Below are 20,025 nucleotides of genomic sequence, written 5' to 3' on the forward strand. Positions count from 1 at the left end.
ACTTAAACCCTCTAGTCTAGACTTAGTAAATTGGACCTGATTTTGTTATGTTTGTACTTGGACAGTTTCCTTTTTTTTTTTTTTTTTATCTACACCAAAAACCCTTCAACAAAAATAGCTGATCTACAGAGCTTTTAGATCTGCTATTTTTAGCTAATGTTCTGCCCTGTATATGGATTCACACCGTGTTATTACACGGGTGTGTAATTACTGTCTACTAAACTGGGTATTGTTACATTGGCCATTTTTTCCAAAATGTTACAAATTGATTTTAAGTAATACATATACATTAAGTATAGATGATTTGAACAACATGCTTGAACATTTGACACTTAAGAGATGTGTTTCTACAATTTCTACACATTGTTACAAAACCTGTGGCTAGTCAATCATAGAGGGCATAAACAAGAAGGCTGCATTTCAAATCATGTCTACTTTAGATGAAAATGCCAATTTAACATTGAGGTGCCCACAATGTTTAGGTGCCCACTCTGTATCCAATATGGATACACCCACCCTCTCTCTGTCAAAGGTTTAGCAAAGAGTGGCAATACCTCTGAAATTAGCCTGCTTTACGTTGGTTAATGTTAGGACTCAAATCTCCCAGAAAAAGCTTCTTTGCTCCTATTTCTGAATCTCCAGAGTCGAGTAAAGGCTTCCGACATTCTGCACAAACTGCAAATATTTGGGGAAGGAAATGACCCCTGGGTGAAAATAAAACACGTATCCGGTGAGAGTGAAGAGGCTGATTGTTGATGCTGATAGAGATCTGTTGGCATGTGGTGTTAGAAGTGTCCCACCGGGGCTTGGCTCTGTGCCAAAGACCCGGCTAGAGTAGCTGCCGGTCGACTGGATGAAATGTACTAGTCACTGTGGTTCTCATAGTGGCGTTCCTCCCCCACAACCCACCACAATGTGTTAATATCAAAATCAGTTTAACCACTTGAATGCTGTATTCACCGGCTGTTTGAAAATGGCAGATATTGACGGCTCTGCCATTTTTTTAAACCATCCTGGAAAATCATTTACAAATATTGTTAAGGTTGGGGTCTGTACTCTGTAGCCAGATACACATTCATTGGGGGGTCCTTGACACAGGTGTTCTTTTCCCACCCTGACAATTTCACTGACAATTTATTCGTCCACTGGTGGCTGGTGGATCTTTCCCCGGGTATCTTTTATTTATATTTAGGCCCTGCTCTAGTTGCAATTCATTTGTGAAAGACAGACATTACAATCAACATGGTATGAAAACCTGCATTCTTAATCCTGTATCATACGATACAGGAGAACTGTAAATCGGAGAACTGTGTTGTGGTGTTTTTCATGCCCCAATAAGCTTGTTTTATACGACAGTAGTATGGCATGTCAAACATCGCCGATCTACAAGCCCACATGTGTTGCACCTGCGACACTTGTGGGCATAACTCAGCATAGACATAAACACAGGCATAGAAACTATAAAGTGAAGCTTACCAGGACTGGTGTGGTGTGGTTGGTATCGTGATAAAAAACACTCACAATAATTGTATCGTGGAGATTTAATTTATCGTGATATTGTCCTCCGTCATGCACTGGGATCAATTCACCTTTTATTTGCCGAGCTGCATATCCGGTACCACTTAAGCTGTCTATAATTTGTAAAAGGTGCTTATAATATACATACTTGACGTCTTTTTTCCCCACTCTCCATCAAATGTCTTTGCCAAAAAATAGCCCGATCTACAAGTTCACAATGTGCCACGTTGTGACGCGTTGTGAGCTTGTAGATCTGCTATTTTCGTTGTGAGCTTGTAGATCTGCTATTTTGTGGCTAATTTTCCGGCCCAGGATAATGGATTCAGATTATTGCGATAATATTGTAAATCGTGATTTCTTTGGTCACAATAATCGTGATATTGTACCATCTCAAATGAACAGCACCAGCAGTCAGTGCCGTTTTATGTGTATGTATATCTATGATTCTGTGTTCTTGGCGCTGAAAACCTGTGCCCACGGCAGCCCGGTTCACTTGCGTTGAAGAGTGAACTGTGCATGTGCAAAAATCTATATGGCGAGTCTATGGTAATAATAGTGCGCCCAGAGAAGTATGTTTAGACAATGTAGAACCGTTTTTTTTATCTACATTTTATGGCAGATTATACATTTTACTCACGAGTTATAATATTTACCATATTGGTTTGATAATTTAAAATAGTTAAACTCAATTAGTGCCGCCGACATGAAAGGGTTAATTGTTCAGCGTGCCGGTCGCCAGCTCCGTCCATGGCCAGTCTCTTATTTTGAAGGCCGGAAGTAGATCGAGCTAACAATTTCTACTTGACGATGTTCAAGATTGACCCGGAACTAGTTCTGGTCCGAAACGTAAACAATGATAGAAGATGGATGCCTTTATGCTTGTGCTATTTTAGCGAGAATCCAATGCCATCCTTGGCATCCAAAGTGTTTTTTGGAGAAAACGGACTGTAAAGATGAGAAAGACCGTTGGTTTCTATGGGATGGGATCACTATTGTGTGCACGTGGATGCGCGATGATGATGAATCGGTGACTTCAAACGTGCCAGCGTATTTCAACGGACGGTAGGTAGCCAGGCCAGCTTTACTGTATATACAGTATATTTCGTGAGTCATCCTGCGATCGGCACTCTAGATACCTTTTTAATATTTTGCGAGATATCGCGGGATCGGCACTAATTAATATATTTTAATTCAAGGGAAGATCCAGGTTTGGGAGAGGTGGTGTAGAGAGGCCCTCTATTGATGGGCCGCCACTGCTTAAATCCTATATACTGCACTGACCAGGGTCCCCCTAGGTCAGTGGTTCTCAACCTGTGTGTCTGGACCCCCAGAGGGGTCCCCAAATTATTTGGGGGTCCCCCAGATGATTAACTTAATGCGCAACACTGTTTTCTCACTCAACAGTAGCACATTTCTAAAGTAACATTTGAAGGACTTTTTAATACCTCTGAAATGACAAATTAAACATTGGCCAACTTGTCAAAATATTAGAGGCAGAAATTGTGAAAATAGCTGATCTACATGCTGCGAGGCGTTGTGAGCATGTAGATCTGCTATTTTCACAATAAAACCGTGATATACAAAATGTAATTCCTCAATTCTTAGTGCTCGTCGGGGTGGGGGGTCACCGCCTGAAAAGGTTGAGAACCACTGCCCCAGAGATCTATCCCTGGCCCCCTCATATTTTTCTCCTTGACACCAAATCTCTCCACCGAATGTTTGCCTGTGATGACTAGGTACAGAACAGGGATAAAATGTGTCTAAACATCATTTGAATTCTGTGAAGTGAATCTTAAATACATTTAAAAAAGCCCCCTTCATATAGTGCCATAATTCATGTATTCTAGTAATAGGATCACTGTGTTGTTAACTTGTTGCCTTAAGAAGTATTTTAATCTGCCTATAAATTCACAGAACTTCTTTGGGTGTGTGTCTGTGTGTGTGCGTGTCCTCGGCATAACCTCACCGGCTGATCAAAATGCAAACTTGGGAGTGTGTGTCCCGGAGTGGGGGGTGCAGTGCTGATTAGGAAGTCTGAATCTCTGTGTGTTTGGGGGAAGTGTGCAGGCATTGGCTTCCCTGATTGACCTACCCGACCCATCACCCATTTGCAGAGCTTTTTGTCACATTTGTGCTGTGGCGGCAATACGAGTGGTAGCGTCCACAATGGAACTCCATTCACATGACATGCTGGTGTAAATAATCAGCGCAATGGCAGACATTTCTGACCACATCAGGGATGCCTGACCACATCAGGGATGCCTGTATCTCCATAATTCTCCATATTCATTCATTGCTATGGTACTAGTGGGTACTGCACTGGCTACTCTTGAGAACAAGGACAACGGTTATTGTATAAATGGTTGGGGTATGCACTTACATCGTTCGACTTGCGTGAGGGAAGTTTATCAAGAATACCAGATCTACAAGCTCACAACACAGTGCGACGGGCCGCCTCGTGAGCTTGTAGATGGGCTACTTTCGAAATAAATGTTTTATGTCTTTTGTTGTTTAGGCGGTTGAGAATCTGAACGAACCGAGCCACGATTTTATTTGACATTGACAACAACATGTCATTTGTTCCCCTCTTTCTTCCAGGAGTGCCTCTCCTCCTGTATGCGAACCGGCGGGACCTGCGGCTGGTGGACGCGGCGCACGGGAAGGCCAACGCCACAGTGGTGGTGGGCGGCCTCGAGGACGCGGCGGCCGTGGACTACGTGTACGCGCGGGGCCTCATCTACTGGAGCGACGTGAGCGAGGAGGCCATCAAGCGCACCGTGTACAACCAGTCGGGGGCCAGCGGCGTCCAGACGGTGGTGGTGTCGGGCCTGGCCTCCCCCGACGGACTAGCCTGCGACTGGCTGGGCAGCAAGCTCTACTGGACCGACTCGGAGACCAACCGGATCGAGGTGGCGGAGCTCGACGGGTCGCTGCGAAAAGTTCTATTCTGGCAGGAGCTGGATCAGCCGAGGGCGATAGCCTTGGATCCAGGAAGAGGGTGAGTAGTATCTTCTCTGGCTTTTGTTTGGCTACTGAAAGCCTGGGCAGGCGGAAAGGAGGGGCGTGTATTCCTGACTGCCTTTTGTGAGGCTCACCTTTGTTTGCGGCGCTGCCGTGGCCTGGATTGGGTTGCAAGGTTCCTGAGCCAAGAGCCATTCCTAAAAGCAGGGCAGGCCGGTGTCCACTGAATTCCCCCTGTAGAAAACGAACAAGAGCGTCAGTGTTTGTGTGTGTGTGTGTGTGTGTGTGTGTGTGTGTGTGTGTGTGTGTGTGTGTGTGTATGTGTGTGTCTTCGCCGTTTCTGAGGAAGGGGAGCGGCGAGGGCTCAGCCTCTTAGTCCTGGCAGCTGAGGAATGTCTTATATCACCTCCAGATAGAGGGGCATCTGCCTCTCCCAGAGAGAGAGAGAGGGTAAACAAACCTCCAGATAGAGGGGCATCTGCCTCTCCCAGAGAGAGAGAGAGAGAGGGTAAACAAACCCAGGTCACTCTCTCTGGGCTCTAGCAGCAGCAGCATGCCTCTCTAATTACCTCAGCCCATTCACTTTGACAATCTGCACTGGGACACTACCGTCTGTCAAGTGTGTGTGTCTGTGTGTGTCACTGAACATTCTGCATTTTTGTCTGCTTTGGTTTTCTGCTTATTATTTCCTTGCGACGGTTCAATATTTGCAAAATGTCTCAAGGATTCCAGTGAGTGTGATTCTTGGCTGCTTTGGGGGGGGGGGGGGGATTTTCTTCCACTGCTTTTATGTTGTCCTACGTTTTACAATGTCTCGTCTCGGAGTTCACTGTGTTTTCGTCTGTAGTGCGCAAGGCGGGAGGAATTTATTGTGATGAAACGCCCACCTGAGCTGATGAAGTGCCAGCCGATGAAGATGAATATAAGATGATGAGTTGCTGCAAAGGCTTTTGGTTCCAATGCAACAGTTTAATGAGAGATTAAAAAATTCAAAGAACCCAAAGTCTCAGCAGCTATGCTGCCTTCATCAGGGCTGGTTGATTGATTAATTAAAGGAGTAGTTCACACCCAAAATGACTTTTTTTCTATCGATTACTCACCCCATGGAGACTCGGATACGTGGACATTTGTTTGTGTTTGTCCCATTCAATGTGTCCTAAGCCAATAATTTGATTATTATAAATTTACCCTGTTGATTCCGGATGGGGACATGTCTCCATTCCGACATTGACTTCTTATTGTCGGAGTGGCAACACTTCCATAGAGGTTAAGGTTAGGGTTAGGGTAAGAGATAAGGGTTAGTGTCGAAATGGAAACATGTCGGAAAGGAGACATGTCGGAATCAGTGTTGTTTTTGACAGCACATTTTGATTTAGTTTTAGTCATAGTCTTTTGAATAAAATGTCTTTTAGTTTTAGTCATAATCTAGTCACCGGAAAAGTTTTAGTTTTAGTTTAATTTTAGTTGACTAAATATCATAAGATTTTAGGCGACTAAATCTACAGTTGATTTAGTCAACTAAAATGTATTTTGGCAGGCCTTGATGACATTGTAATGGCTGATTTTACACATGGTTGCGTCTTGCGTGCTGAAAATAGCCGATCTACAAGCTCGCTGTGAGCTTGTAGATCTGCTATTTTCAGCACTCAACACCTGAGAGCAACCAAACATAAAAGGACTCTCTTCTCCACTAGTCCCTCCCTAACATTTTAGTCTAGTTTTTATTTTGTTGACGAAATTGTCAATATGTTTAGTCTTAGTTTTAGTCATCACAGCTTAGTTTTTATTTCGTTTTTATTTCGTTTTCGTCAGTGAAAAAAATGCAGTCGACAAACATTTTTCGTCATAGTTTGAGACGACAAGATCAACACTGGAACAGAAATGCATTGGCACTACAAGAGTGGAAAATGGAGCCTTCTCCGAGTTAGGAATATTTCTTTTTGTTGTAGATTGAAATCTGGGACTCGGGGTGGGGCAAACAAAAGCCTTTCAGTGGCACCGTAGCGCGTCATCCTCCCTCCCCACCTCAAAAAGCCAGGACTGGAATTTCTGCTGGTCAGGTGGCAGAAAGAAAAATAAAACCCACGCTTCATAATAGACTAGACTAAACTAGAGCAGGGGTTTTCAAAGTGGGTGACGGGGGCCGGGGCACCCTGGGGTGCCGTGACGGCAGTCCAGGGGTGCCGCGAGATCATTTGATAATATTTGGAATTTATTTGGACACTTGAAAAAATATTTAGTATCATTTTAAACTTGAAGTACACTTATTTTCAGTCAGCTCTAACCAAAATGGCTATTATCTCAACGTTTTCCTCGCAACATAATCACTAACATATCATCACTGTCAGGCAGAAACCTCTGTCGCACAAAACTAGTGAAAACAGCAGATTTACAAGCCCTGTGCTTGTAGATCTGCTGTTTTCACTAGTTTAGTACATTTTATAGATGATAAATACAAAACAAACAGTCTTGGACATACAAGGTTTCCACCCGACAACAATGATATGCTATAAATATAAGGTGCTGGGAGTGAAAATTATAATGTAGGTTAAAAAAATATTTATGGGGTGCCCTGAGACAAAAAAGTTTTGGAACCCCTGGACTAGAGCATTGGTTCCCAAACGTTTTAGAGACCCATAAGAGAAATGTGATGTCTCTCCCTGGAACCCTGAGCTAGTGAAAATAGCCGATCTACAAGCTCACAGCGCATCGCAATGCGACACATTGTGAGCTTGCAGATCTGCTTTTTTCTCTACTTCATAAAATTCTTTAAAGAATGTGTAGAATCTCTTAGATCCTTTGGGGGAAAATGTAGACATTTCTTTTGAAATATATATTTGAAATTTCTTTTTAATTGCTGAAGATTTTTGGCTTTTTAAAAATAAAAATATCGGTCCAAACAGTCAGTGGTCTCGGGATCGGCGTCAGACCCAAGAACCTGACATGCGTCTGTTGGTCTGTGGTGTGTGTGTGACAGGGACGTGCTGGCCATTGGGAAAAGCAGGACAACTCCCGAACAGCCGGTTCATTGCCGGCCATTAGGAAAAAAAAGTTAAATAAAATGTCGGCCTTCGTTCAATTTTGGGGGCTGGGCGGCCAACAAAGTAAATCGTCACTGTCGGGCAGAAAGTAACCTCGTATCTCCAAGTTTCAAATGTATAAATCTTTTCGCAAAGCCCTGCTTCATCATACGAGGCCGTTGCACAAAAGTAGTGAAAACAGCTTGTAGATCGGCTGTTTTCACTGGTTTAAATCATTTCTAAAATGATAAATACAAAACAAACGGTTTTGGACATACAAGGTTTCCACCTGACAACGACGAAATATAACTCATGTACAGTAATTGGCCCACTGGCTTGTCACTTGTCATGATCTGATTCTGAAATGGCAAATCTTTGAGTAGCAGCAGCGCTATAGAGAGAGATCTCTCTCTATAGCGTGCAATGAGGGCCCCTTCAACTCTTTTTCCCGGGCTGAATCAGGGGCCCAGCAGCATGTCCCTAGTGTGTGAAGAGGCGGATTTGGATTTTCTTTTCTTTTCTTCATGTTGTGCCTTGTTGCAGTCGGCGCGGCAGTGGGGTCACGAGGAGTCCCAACAGGTGAGCGACCGGGGGTTAAAGACGGTCTCTGACCACACGGCAGCCATCTGACATGAAAGCCGATATGCACAGGGAAACCAGCCTCCCACCCCCCAGGCACTGGCCGCCCGTCCAGCCCCGTGTAAGAGGACCCCTCCTCAGATGGACACTCCTCAGACCTTTACTGTGTCACAGAATAGCAGTAACGTTGAGGGGAGGGGGGGGGGGTGGAGAGGGAAGGCAACCAGGCCAGTAGCACCACAGATCAGTGATTTGCAACCACATGTTGCAGTGCTCAATGTTTGGGGGTTTTGAGTTAAACTGAAGAGGTGCAAGTAGGGCTGTCACAATTATTACATAATCGTCTAATCGCAATTATTTGATATAATTGCAATTATTTTGTCAATCGTTTACATGTTGAAACATTTTCATATTTTTTTATTTTTTTTAATACTGGAAATAGCCGATCTACAAGCTCACAACGCGTCGCATCCACTATCAAGTTTTAAGTATAACGTTGTCAAATATGACATTTCTTTGTATATTTAAGTCGTGTCATGATTGCCATGTGCATTGTGCAACTTCAAAGCCTACAAGCCAAACAGGAATGTAACAACATTGTCAACGACAGAAACACAATTAAATCGTTGAGTGACAGTTAATCGTCATGTAAAATGTCATAATCGTGACAGCCCTAGGTGCAAGAGTGCAACGTATCTGTAAAGAAAAAGCACATATGGTAGTAAGGCCTTTCCCTCCTGTCACACTACGATACCGGTAAACAAATAAACAAAAGTTGTCCGGACAAAGTCACTGCTGGATAATGATGCGTTAAGGGCCTCACAGATGAGAGGCCGATGTTGGGTCAGATCAGATCTCGTGCCCGGGGTTTATCGGTGTTCATTTCAAACGACAGCGATCCTCTGTCTTGCGACCGGGCCCGGTATATCCCGCTGTGCCAAGTGAAATATCTCAGACCATTACAAATGAGACCGACGTCTCGCGATTCTAGCCACCCACGATCTCGGGGGGGGTGGTGCCATGAGAGACGTGACTAGATGAAGATTCCGCCCCCTCAAGAGGGATAAAATCAAGAGTGTTTTTCTCTCTCTCTCTTCACGTCAGTTTAATTGCCATTTGTTTAATGTTTTGACAATGAGGGTGTTCCAGGTGATCCCCAGCTTAATGATGGAGACCAAATGGTAACCAAAAGGACTATTATTTATACTAAAGGGAATCTTTCTCCAAAATAATCAATTAGGCCTACCGCATGCCAGCAAAGTCAACGAGCCAACGACCCAATTAGCGCAGAAGTCCTGCAGCTGCGGTGTTCTGACTCGCTATGCTCCAAAATCCATTTTATTACCTAATTAAATATTAAAACAGCGAAATTAAACAAATATATTCGCTATAGTCTATAACAAAGAGTCTCTCTCTCTCTCTCTCTCTCTGTCTGTGCCATATTTGTAGCTAATAATGCAGTATTGATACTTTTACTTAAGTAAAGAATGGGAGTATACTTTTTCCATCACTGCGCAAATTAGACTACAGAGGCGCACATGGGTATGGTATAACGTACCTTGATTACAGGAGAAAATAATAAAATGTACTTCTTAAAATGAATTCATCATGCTTGTGCTTGTTGCTAAAAAGTAGGTATTGGCAACATGACTAGTGTATCGCATGCATGCCTTCACACGTGCAAGACAACAGCCATGTTACCATACCTTAGCATTTGCAGAACTGACGCTGCTGGCAGCCGGAGGAGGAGGACATTATGAGCGAGTGTGCAGGCCTATTCGTGGACTCTTTTTATTCTGACTTTGGTTGGTGTTATTACTGTTATGTTGATATGATTGATCTAAACCAAGCTGGACCCAGTGGATTATGTAGTCTACAAGGAAGCACGTTGGCTGTCTCACCCTGTCTGTCTGTCACAGCAATGGATTAATTGGTAGAAGTTGGTGTTACATTCTTCTTTCGTGTATCATCGTCCTTTGCACACAAGTGATAACTGCGCCATCATGACAAAACATTATAAAAACAAAGGTAGGTTGGTAGTCTTCTAGGTAGGCTACTGTGCGCACACTGGCCGCTGCTCACTTTATAGATATTATAATTATATATTCAGTTATGTTTTTGGCAAGCAAGACGCGAGATGTGATGCGCATCCAGCAAGACACGGCTGAGAGTGTCGCATCTCCAATATCATTGATTGACCAGTGTCCACTCCTAAAAAGCATCAACCAGCATTTTAACGGCAACCAGCCAGACATTAAACAGACATGAGCTTAATCAGCTAATAGCAATTATGAATGTCCAAACCTCGCCGTTGTGGGCGTGCAGTCGCAGAAAAAAAAAAAAGTTTAACCTCTCGCTTTTTTTTTTTTTACTGTCCCACCAACATCCAAGCATATAGAATAGGGACAGGCCTAGGTTCCTCAATATCATTTAGCTGGGGACCCCCTGGAACTCCCCAAGGACTGGCGGTCCTCTTTGAGGACCAATGAACAAACTGACAGAACGAGAGGCGCAATGATGTGCCTGCAGCCCGCGCGTAAAAGTAAAAAAAAAAAAGGAATGCAATGGAATGTCTCTGACTTTGAGTATTACATTATATGAATAAGATATTATATATAGGGTGTCTGTCTGTCAAGTTGCACAAGGTCAATTTAGAGCCCTTATAATACACGGATAGAACAGCACTGCCCTAGCCAAATCTGCGCAGCAAAAAAAAAGACACTGCCTTGTTGCCAAATGACTGCGCAGAAGAAGAAAAAAGAAGAAAGAACGCTATAGGCTATAACGTTTTTGAACAAGTGATTACAACAAGGGAGAGAGTAGGCTAAAGTAAAAAGTAAGTAGGCTAATAATAATAAAAGTGTAGGCTGTGACAGAATAGCCTACACTCTGCGCAGCCTAAAAAAGGGAGGAGCTGGCTTCATATAATCTGATGCAATCCCGTGAGCTCATTCAGACGACAATAATTGTAAAGGATTCCTACCCGATGACCCGAGAATATCAAGCTTTTTTGATATTATCGTGAGCGCTCCCGACGAGTCCCGAGGTCATAAAAAAGCTAATTAACATAATCCGATCGTGTCGGGGTACTGTTCAAGCCCAAGACCGATCCCGGGGCCGACCAAACGATTTTCCCGGGGGGTCATCCCGATATCTGATCGGGGGTCCTCGGCCCCGGGATCGGCTCAATGTGTACGGGCCTTTAACTAACAGAACGCTGAATCGCGCTGTGCTATTGAGTGGGACTGGGAAGTATATCAATACTAACCTTACTATAAATGGGTGAGATCTCTGTCCATCTGTGTGTATACAGTAGGTCTGTAGTTCACCCCTTTTCCACAGGCCCAACACCACACCACACCACTCCACACCACATCGCCCACTTGTGCCAGGTTTTCCACTACAAGGACCTGGGTAGAGTGGTGTGAAAGTGGTACTAAACGTGGTACTAAAAAGTATCCAATCTAGAGTAGGTCTGAGCTAGGCCAAACAGGACCAAACACTTCATAATGACTGATCACTCACTGACTTTTCATTTAGACCACCAGGATATAGTTGTAATACATGATAATAGATTCTATTGTGTCATAACCACTTTTATATTCTATTATAGTGTATTATAATTATCATAGTAATACATTAATACTTTATATTGTATTATAATCACAGGTATAATCCATTATAGGGTATTATAATTCAGGATAGTTGTAATACAAATTTATATTGTATTATAATCACAGTTAAAAGGGTCAATTTGTTTCTTACCGATAGGGGTACTTTTGTGTAATGGAAAATGTAGATATTTTTATGTGGTGTGGTGTGGTGTAGTGTGGTGCTGAAGCTGCAGTCGAAAAGGGGCTTTATGTCGAGAACCTTCGGACCTTCGGACTGCCATGCCCGGCGGCGAGTCGGTCCAGAACCGCCGATCCAAGCGTATCGATAAGCACAGCCATTTTTCCCAGTATGGATGATGTGTGGATTCTGTATTGCAACAGTGTCTCTGACAGAACTATTGCAGAGCCGTAAAGAGGAGTTCAGTGCCTGTCTGATGCTGCTGATGGCAATCATTTTGAAGCTCTTTTTGCATGCTGTTGTTGCTCTTTTTGCACGCTGTTGTTTTTAAAAATTAATTAGAATTATTTCCATTTCCATGGAAAGTTTGTGGCTTCATTGGAGTTATGGTGTTCAGATTGTGGACTACTTTAAACGGTGTGAGCGTCACCAGCTGCAGTATCATGGAGGACGGGCATTGCCCACTGAAGCAGTTGGTAGCAGTGTCTGCATTCTGACATTCATCTTAAACAATGTCGATTATTTTTAATTATAAACAAAATGGGTTTCTGGTGGGTATTGCATCAAAATTCTACATGGTACAAGAAGGTACTAGGCCATGATGCAACCATTCCATTGTTTAATGGCTTATGTTAACCTGTGTGTGTGTGTGTGTGTGTGTGTGTGTGTGTGTGTGTGTGTGTGTGTGTGTGTGTGTGTGTGTGTGTGTGTGTGTGTGTGTGTGTGTGTGTGTGTGTGTGTGTGTGTGTGTGTGTGTGTGTGTGTGTGTGTGTGTGTGTGTGTGTGTGTGTGCGTGCGTGCGTGTGCGTGTGCGCACGCTGGCAGTGGGTATTGGCCACCTAGTTGAACAGACCTGTGGTCTTCAACCTTAAAGGACCACTTCACCTCTGGGGAGGTGAAGTAAGTTCTTTTTTGTGTTCAATCTGTGTTTTTAGATATTTTAGTATTTCAGCATGCAACAACTGGTCATATGATGCAAAATGCATTCACCTTTAACGCAAAGCATGTTCTGTTGCAAAGCACTTTGTCCCATAGCTCTATCTAGGTCGTCCTCAGACGAGCCCTCCATCGTTGTTTCCAGTCATCTCGGTTCTCCATACATCTGGCCAGCTCATTGGTGTTCTGTGTCCCTACGTCTTCCTTGAGTATGTCCACGACTCCACGTATGTTTTTGTGGGACGTCCTCGCGGCCGGTGCCCGTGTGTTGGCTCCCACAGTACCAATTTGCTGGCTGGAAGCTCCTGGTGTCTTTGGCAGTGTCCTGCTAGTCTCATTCTTCTGGTGGCAATTTTCTCGCTTACCTTTGGTATTCCCTCATACAGGCTCTCGTTTGTAACATGTGCACTCCTGTTGATGTTGAGTACTGCACGCAACATTCTAGTGTAGCACCCGTCTAGAGACTTCTGCAGGGTTGGCTTCAGGGTCCAGCATTCACTGCCATAGAGGAGAACAGACTCCACCGTTGCAAAGAAGAAGCTAAGTTTGATTTGGCGGGGGAGGTTAGAGTTCCATACACTGTTCATGCCGTTCAGGGCCCTCCAAGCGAGTGCCTTCCTTACTTTAAGGTCTTTCTCAGTTGAGTCGACCCATGCGCCCAGGTACTTGAAGTCCTTGACTTCCTTCAACACAGCTCCTTCTGTTGTTGTCAGAGGTGAGTGATCAGGTAGGTTATAGGTGATAACCTCAGTTTTCTTAGCGTTTAGCCTGAGACCAACTTTGGCACACTCTATCTCCACCCTGTTCAGGAGTTCTTGTGCTTGTTCCATGCTGTCGGAGAGCAGGCTGATGTCGTCCGCATAGTCCAGGTCTGTCAGAACTACTGCGGGATGCCGTCTTGCTCAGTGGTTCTCAAAAAGTTGTGTCCTAGGGAGGGGTACCAGGGGGTCCCCAGTGAAATTAGTTAATATAGCATCAAAATCATTTTAACAACTTTAACCATATTTTATACTTTAGCTATTAAAAATAGACGATATACAAGCTCATAGCGCCTCACTTTGTGTCCTGCTATAGCCTATGACCTTGTAGATCTGCTATTTTTGAATAATCTTGAAAATGTGTGCAAATCTTTTGACTATATATACTTTTTAAAATGTATAAACATGTCTAACTCAACTTTGCTTCTGGGGGTCCTCGCACACGAAACATTGTCAGATGGGGGTCCGTGGCCAAATGTATATCAATTTGAAACGAAAACGTTGGAGAACCACTGCTATTAGCCGAGTCCTATTAGACTGGTAGCTGTGTGGGCATCGTTGGCAGCCTTCAGCTTTCTGCTAATTCTTTACAACCTTGTGGTAGACCCCACCCTTTATGGAAACCACCCACTACTGCACAGTCAGTCACACACAACATGCTCGTCTTGATTTATGACAACAGGGGTTAAAGATAAGCTAAACTACCTTCTGTGATCCTCCATTAGTCATAAAAGAGAGACGTATAGATTTGTGAAATATTGTCCTTTTGTAAATAAGTCTTGGGCTTATAAACGCAGCAAGCCAGACGGTCTGCTGGTTTGTGAGCGTTGGGCGAGGGGAAGTCCGCTTGGGGTGGGTGTACTTTTCGTCTGTATAGTAAGTCGGATGTCACCGAAGCGGTTCGGCCGTCGACTGTATTTTGTTGAGTTTCAGCCAGTCTGCATACTGTTTGGAGAGCTTACGGTGATTATTGTGGTATAAATGATATGAGCCACGCATCATCAATGCATTACTTCCAGAGAATTGGATTTGTTTCCCCATAAATTATTGGTCAGGGGGTGATGGTTGTTGACCATTGGTTCTAACTAGTTCTCTTCAGACAACCAGGGTGAATTGACCAGCAGTTGAAATGTACTGTTTTCACCTGCTTCAACAAATGCCACGGTTAAAACATACACTTCACTCTCACACACCAGACAATGCGGCACAGTGCAACATATTGTGAGTAGGTCGGCTATTTTAGCTATTTTTGTACACACCATTGTTCAATGTTTCTATTTAGTGACACTGCTGGTCGACCCATTTCTCACCCAGTGCCAGTTGCTTAACTCATTGGTCATCCGATAAACCCGAAGAAAATCCCTATGTCTTTCACTGCCTGTCTTTTCTTACCTTTTAACTCATTCCCTGCTAGGCCCGATAGTCCCGAGAATATGCTAATGTCCCTCCCCGCCAGGCCCGATAGTCCACAGAATTTCCCGTTTTTGAAAAAAAAAAAAAAAAAAAATCCCATTTGCCAACCCCACCTAGGGCATGGGCATTGATGACACGGAGGAGAGAACACGCCCTATAGCGCCCACAGCATCCCCAGCGAGACTCGAACCCAGGACCTTCTAGCTTTGAGGCGACAGCACTACTAGTACTGACTGCGCCACCGTATTTTATTTTTCACCATTTTGAACGTTTATTAAATCTATGGAATATCTTTGATCTTATTTCATGTATTATTGTTCATGAAATTCTTTTAATTTACGGAAAGAAAAAAAAATCTAAGAAAATCGAAATAATTAAAAACAAAATGTAGGAAACAAAAAGGAAAGGATATTTACTCTCAAACCAAAAATGGGTCTTTCTTGACCCAATGTTTGGAAACCACTGCTGTGTGGAGTAGGCTACTCCTCCAATATCCTCCAGGTAGCAACTCCTCCCCCCTCCCCCTTGCCCCCCTCCATGTGAAACATTGCCACTGGCAAATGGCTGCAGGCTATCAAGGCAACCCCCCCCACCCCCAGTCCCTGAGCAAATGGCCTTGCTGCTCCACGAGAAAAACAGGCCAGCAAAGCGAGGCAGGGAGGCAGGGGGGGGGGGCTGAGCCCCCAGATGAATAGGGTGGGCTCATTATGGTTCGCCTGTGTTGGTGAATAATATGCTCTCTGGCTTTTTCAGATTTGGAGGAACCATTTCTGCCGAGGTTTAGAATATTGCTATTAGAATGAAGCAAGATCCGTCAAGTGAGGAAATGCAAAACAAGGAGCCAAACACTTAAGCCCTGTTAGGGATGGGACGATACGCGATATTATTGTTTATCGTGATAAAAAAACACTAGATAATCGTATCGTGGAGATTTAATTCATCGTGATATCGTCCTCCGTCATGCACTGGGATCAATTCACCTTTTATTTGCTGAGCTGCATATCCGGTACCACTTAAACCCTCAATAATTGGTAAAAGGTACAAATATACGTACTTGATACAGTTTTTTTTCACTCTCTAACAAATCTCTTTGCCAGAAAATGGCCGATCTACAAGCTCGTACTTGATACAGTTTCTTTTCACTCTCTAATAAATCTCTTTGCCAAAAAATAGACGATCTACAAGCTCACAACGCGTTGCGACACGTTGTGAGCTTGTAGATCTGCTATTTTTTGGCAAATGTTCCGCCCCAGGATAATGGATTTTGATTATTGCGATAAAATCGTAAATCACGATTTCTTTTGTCACAATAATCGTGATATGACATTTTCATATCGTCCCATCCCTAAGCCCTGTATAATTACTCGAATAGCAAAAATACTATAGCCGATCTATTATCATCTTTAATGCTTTTTATCTTTTCAAAATGTCACCTACAGTACAATGACTTGCCCAAACTAGGGACACCATGATGAAAGATGGGCTTATCGCTAGGCCTGTGACGATTCACTTACCTCCCGATTCGATTCGATTTCGATTCATAGGGTGACGATTCGATTATATCACGATTATTGAGTTTTCCTGCGATTTGCGATTCGAATCACAATTATTGCGATTTTCCCCCAAAAATTACAGCTTTTTTATATTGAAACATTTTAAAACAATTCTAAACAATATAAAACATTAAAAGTTGAATCATATACTTAAAATCAATGCCGCCAAATAAAGTCAGTCAATCTTTCTGACATTTATTTCAGCCAAAGTGCCAGTGGTACAACATTACAACAACATGTTCCTGGTCAAGATGCCAGAAAACACAGAACACAAGTTGTCATCAAAAAAGAATCGCTGTGCTGCAGGCCTACAGCACTGTGCTAGCTTTAGCCATAACATGACATCCTCATGACCTAAAACTGTTCCTTTAGGAGGACCTGTACTTACTCGTCTGACTTACTTGTGCAGTAACAAATAAATGTAACCCTGAGTGACAAGTAGCTGCACACAGCTCAGAGTGTGAGTGTCTGCTGACTTAAAGTGGTTATTTAACCTTCAGGTTAATTTTGCCTAAAAAAAACAAAAAAACAAACAGGAAAATAATATAATAATATAATAATATAATAATATAATATAGTAAATCGATTTATTTGGCACAGGCCTACTTATCACCAGGTTTGTTTATGGTTATGTCAGTCAGGGTGACGTGGTCTGCCCGCCGGCTGGCCCTCCCATTAGCCTTTTCTTTTTTCTAAGATTAGTTTGGGGGCTTTTATGCCTTTATTGATAAGACAGTAGACCAGGGGTGGGCAACTTTGATGATGGCGAGGGCCACCATATTTCCACCTTCACGGCAGAAGGCTACGTCCTACTTTGTCATTCTAGTATCTCATACAAAAGAAGCGAAAATAGCCGATCTACAAGCTCAAAACGCATCGCAGCGCGATGCGTTTTGAGCACCCTCGAGCTTGTAGATTTTTGCTTCTTTTGAATTGGAATCCTGAATTATTTTTTGTTATTTTTTTAATTGGAATCCTGAAATGTAATATTTTGATTTCATTTCAAACGCATTTAGTTATACACGTATATATTGTTACAACTATCCACCGCACAAGGCGCCGTTGACGAACCACCTCGTCAATGTTACTGTATTTACATTAAAAGTATTATTACTTACTGTACGTCGCTCCGATCCAGTCCGCATCGGTTTTCAGGCTTATGTCTGGTTGATTTGTTTATTGTTGGCACAGTCTGTGGAGCATTTGACACCAACGTTTCACCTGCACAGACAGGCTACTTGCACTTGTTTGCAGAGTGAGAGGAACACGCTAAAACAGTGGGTAGGTTGGTGGCAGATGTATTTACGTGGGCCTGGCAGGACAACCATAAGTCTGACATAATCTTGTAGGCAGAGGAGAACTTTTGAGGCCAAAAGGCCCCAGCGCCCGTGAATCTTTTTACTATTTTTACTATTTACACATTTTTCTTCTCTTTGTTGTTGAAAGGAAAGTGGTAGAATTATACTTTAGTCGTTATTTTTGTCTCGGATCTGTTGAAATAGCGAGGGACAGATATTGATAATAAATCTGCTTGGAGGTCTGACTACAAAATGATGTCACGGCTTAAAAGCCCCATTGCCTGCTGTGTCACTTCCAGCGGGGATGGGGGAGGGCACTAGTTAACTTCTAGCCTGGGGACTCTGGTGTGTGTGTGTGTGTGTGTTTTTTTTTTTTTTTTAACAATAGGTTTTCTTTTTTTACATACAAAGCAACAACAAAAACAAAGCTCAGACAAAATAAACAGTCTATGTGTGTGTTGACCATGTAGTCACAGACCTGGTCATCGTGGTCCTGCTCTTTGCTGTCTCTTTACGCAGGGGCATCACAGGGGGGGGGGGGGGGGACTGAGTTACAAGGGCCCAAGGTGGAGGGAGGGGCTTAATTATTTTATATACTTTAGCTATTGAAAAATAGTAGATATACAAGCTAAATGGGTTAAAGACATTTTGATCCCAAGGCTGGCATGTATACAGCACAAACTGCACTCGGCTGGGGGCGGCCATGACACCTTCATGGGCACACACTGTCATGTGACTAGATGACGTAAACGTTGAAGCTAGTACAGTGAAAATCCATCGGCGCCAAATACCCCGCCCGGACCTTCAAAGAATAGCGGAGGCCTATGGAGGAAGCGGCGCGGCACCAAGGAAAATTCATCCCTTCAAAGTAAGGGGCAGCAAAAGTGTTAATAGGGAACATTATAATTTTGGGTGAGGGACACACACACACACGCACGCGCACGCACACGCACGTGCGCGCGAACACTGTACGCCTAGTACTGCACCTTCCTCCAGCACCTTATTTTCCTGGTCTCACCACTTTGTCCTTTTATTATTTTTAGAGGCAATCAGACACCAAAGTGAAGCATGAATCAGAATGTAAATCCAGCAGGACTCGCATAAAAGAGCCCTATAATGTATTCATTAGTTTTATTTAAATTGAGAGTCTGTTTTTTTTTTCTATCTCTCCCTCTCTCTCCCTCTCTCTGCCTTCCATCTCTTGCCAATCTAATCGTATATATATCAGGGTTCCCCAATAGGCGGCCCGTGAGCCATTTGCGGCCCGCGGGGGGCTACTGTCTGGCCCCCACCAACCCCAGTAATAATGGTAGTATAAGACAGCACTAGTATATCATCATGTCCAAACCGTTCGTTTTGTATTTATCATCTAAAGAATTTACTAAACTAGTGAAAACAGCTGATCAACAAGCATACAACGCCTCGCATCGCGTGCTTGTAGATCTACTGTTTTCACTAGTTTTGTGTGACGATCTTGTATGATGAAGCAGGGCTTTGCTTTACAAAAAAACGTACACATTTGAAACTTGGAGATACAAGGTTTCTGCCCGACAGTGAAGATATCTGAACTGTCGCTGGAGTAGCGGAAACGCCACCGTCGCCCCCTTTAATGTTGTGGCCCTCTGCTTGGTACCCTAGACATAATTCGGACCTTAGGAAAAACTATTTGGGGAACCCTGGTATATATAAATCGACATCGGAGGCCGTCCGTTGCGTGTTTGTGTGTTTTGTTTTTGGACAATGTCGGGTGAATGTAGTGTTGTTGGGATATGTTAGACTTTTAGACCGCCCCACTGGTGGAGTGAATGAATATTCATGTGACTACTAGAGCCTAGGGATCATGGGACGATGATCGTTATTATCGCGATAAAAAACACTCGCAATAATCGTATTGTGGAGATTTTAATTTATTGTGATATTACCCTCCTTCATGCACTGGGATCAATTCACCCTTTTCTTTTTTCTCTAGCAAATCTCTTTGCCCAAAGAATAGCCGATCTACAAGCTCACAACGCGGTGCGTTGCGACTTGTTGTGAGCTTGTAGATCGGCTATTTTTTGGCAAATGTTCTGCCCCCCGGTTAATGGATGTTGGGGATATTTTGATTATCGCGATAATATCGTAAATCACAATTTCTTTGGCCACAATAATCATGACGTGAAGTTTTCGTTTCATGAAAATCAGCGATCTGATCTGC

General features: G+C 43.4%; 1 protein-coding gene across 1 annotated transcript in view; it reads left to right on the top strand.

Moving 5' to 3' along the window:
* Positions 1–20,025, top strand: part of lrp6 (low density lipoprotein receptor-related protein 6) — a 135,386-nt gene that overhangs the window by 5,016 nt on the left and 110,345 nt on the right. The window contains exon 2 of the mRNA XM_080754485.1: positions 4,117–4,516. Coding sequence (XP_080610611.1) covers positions 4,117–4,516 — 400 coding nt within the window. The remainder of the gene's footprint in view (positions 1–4,116; positions 4,517–20,025) is intronic.

This window comes from Nannobrachium achirus (genome assembly GCF_963921795.1).
Source record: "Nannobrachium achirus genome assembly, chromosome: 23".
Lineage (NCBI taxonomy): Eukaryota > Metazoa > Chordata > Actinopteri > Myctophiformes > Myctophidae > Nannobrachium > Nannobrachium achirus.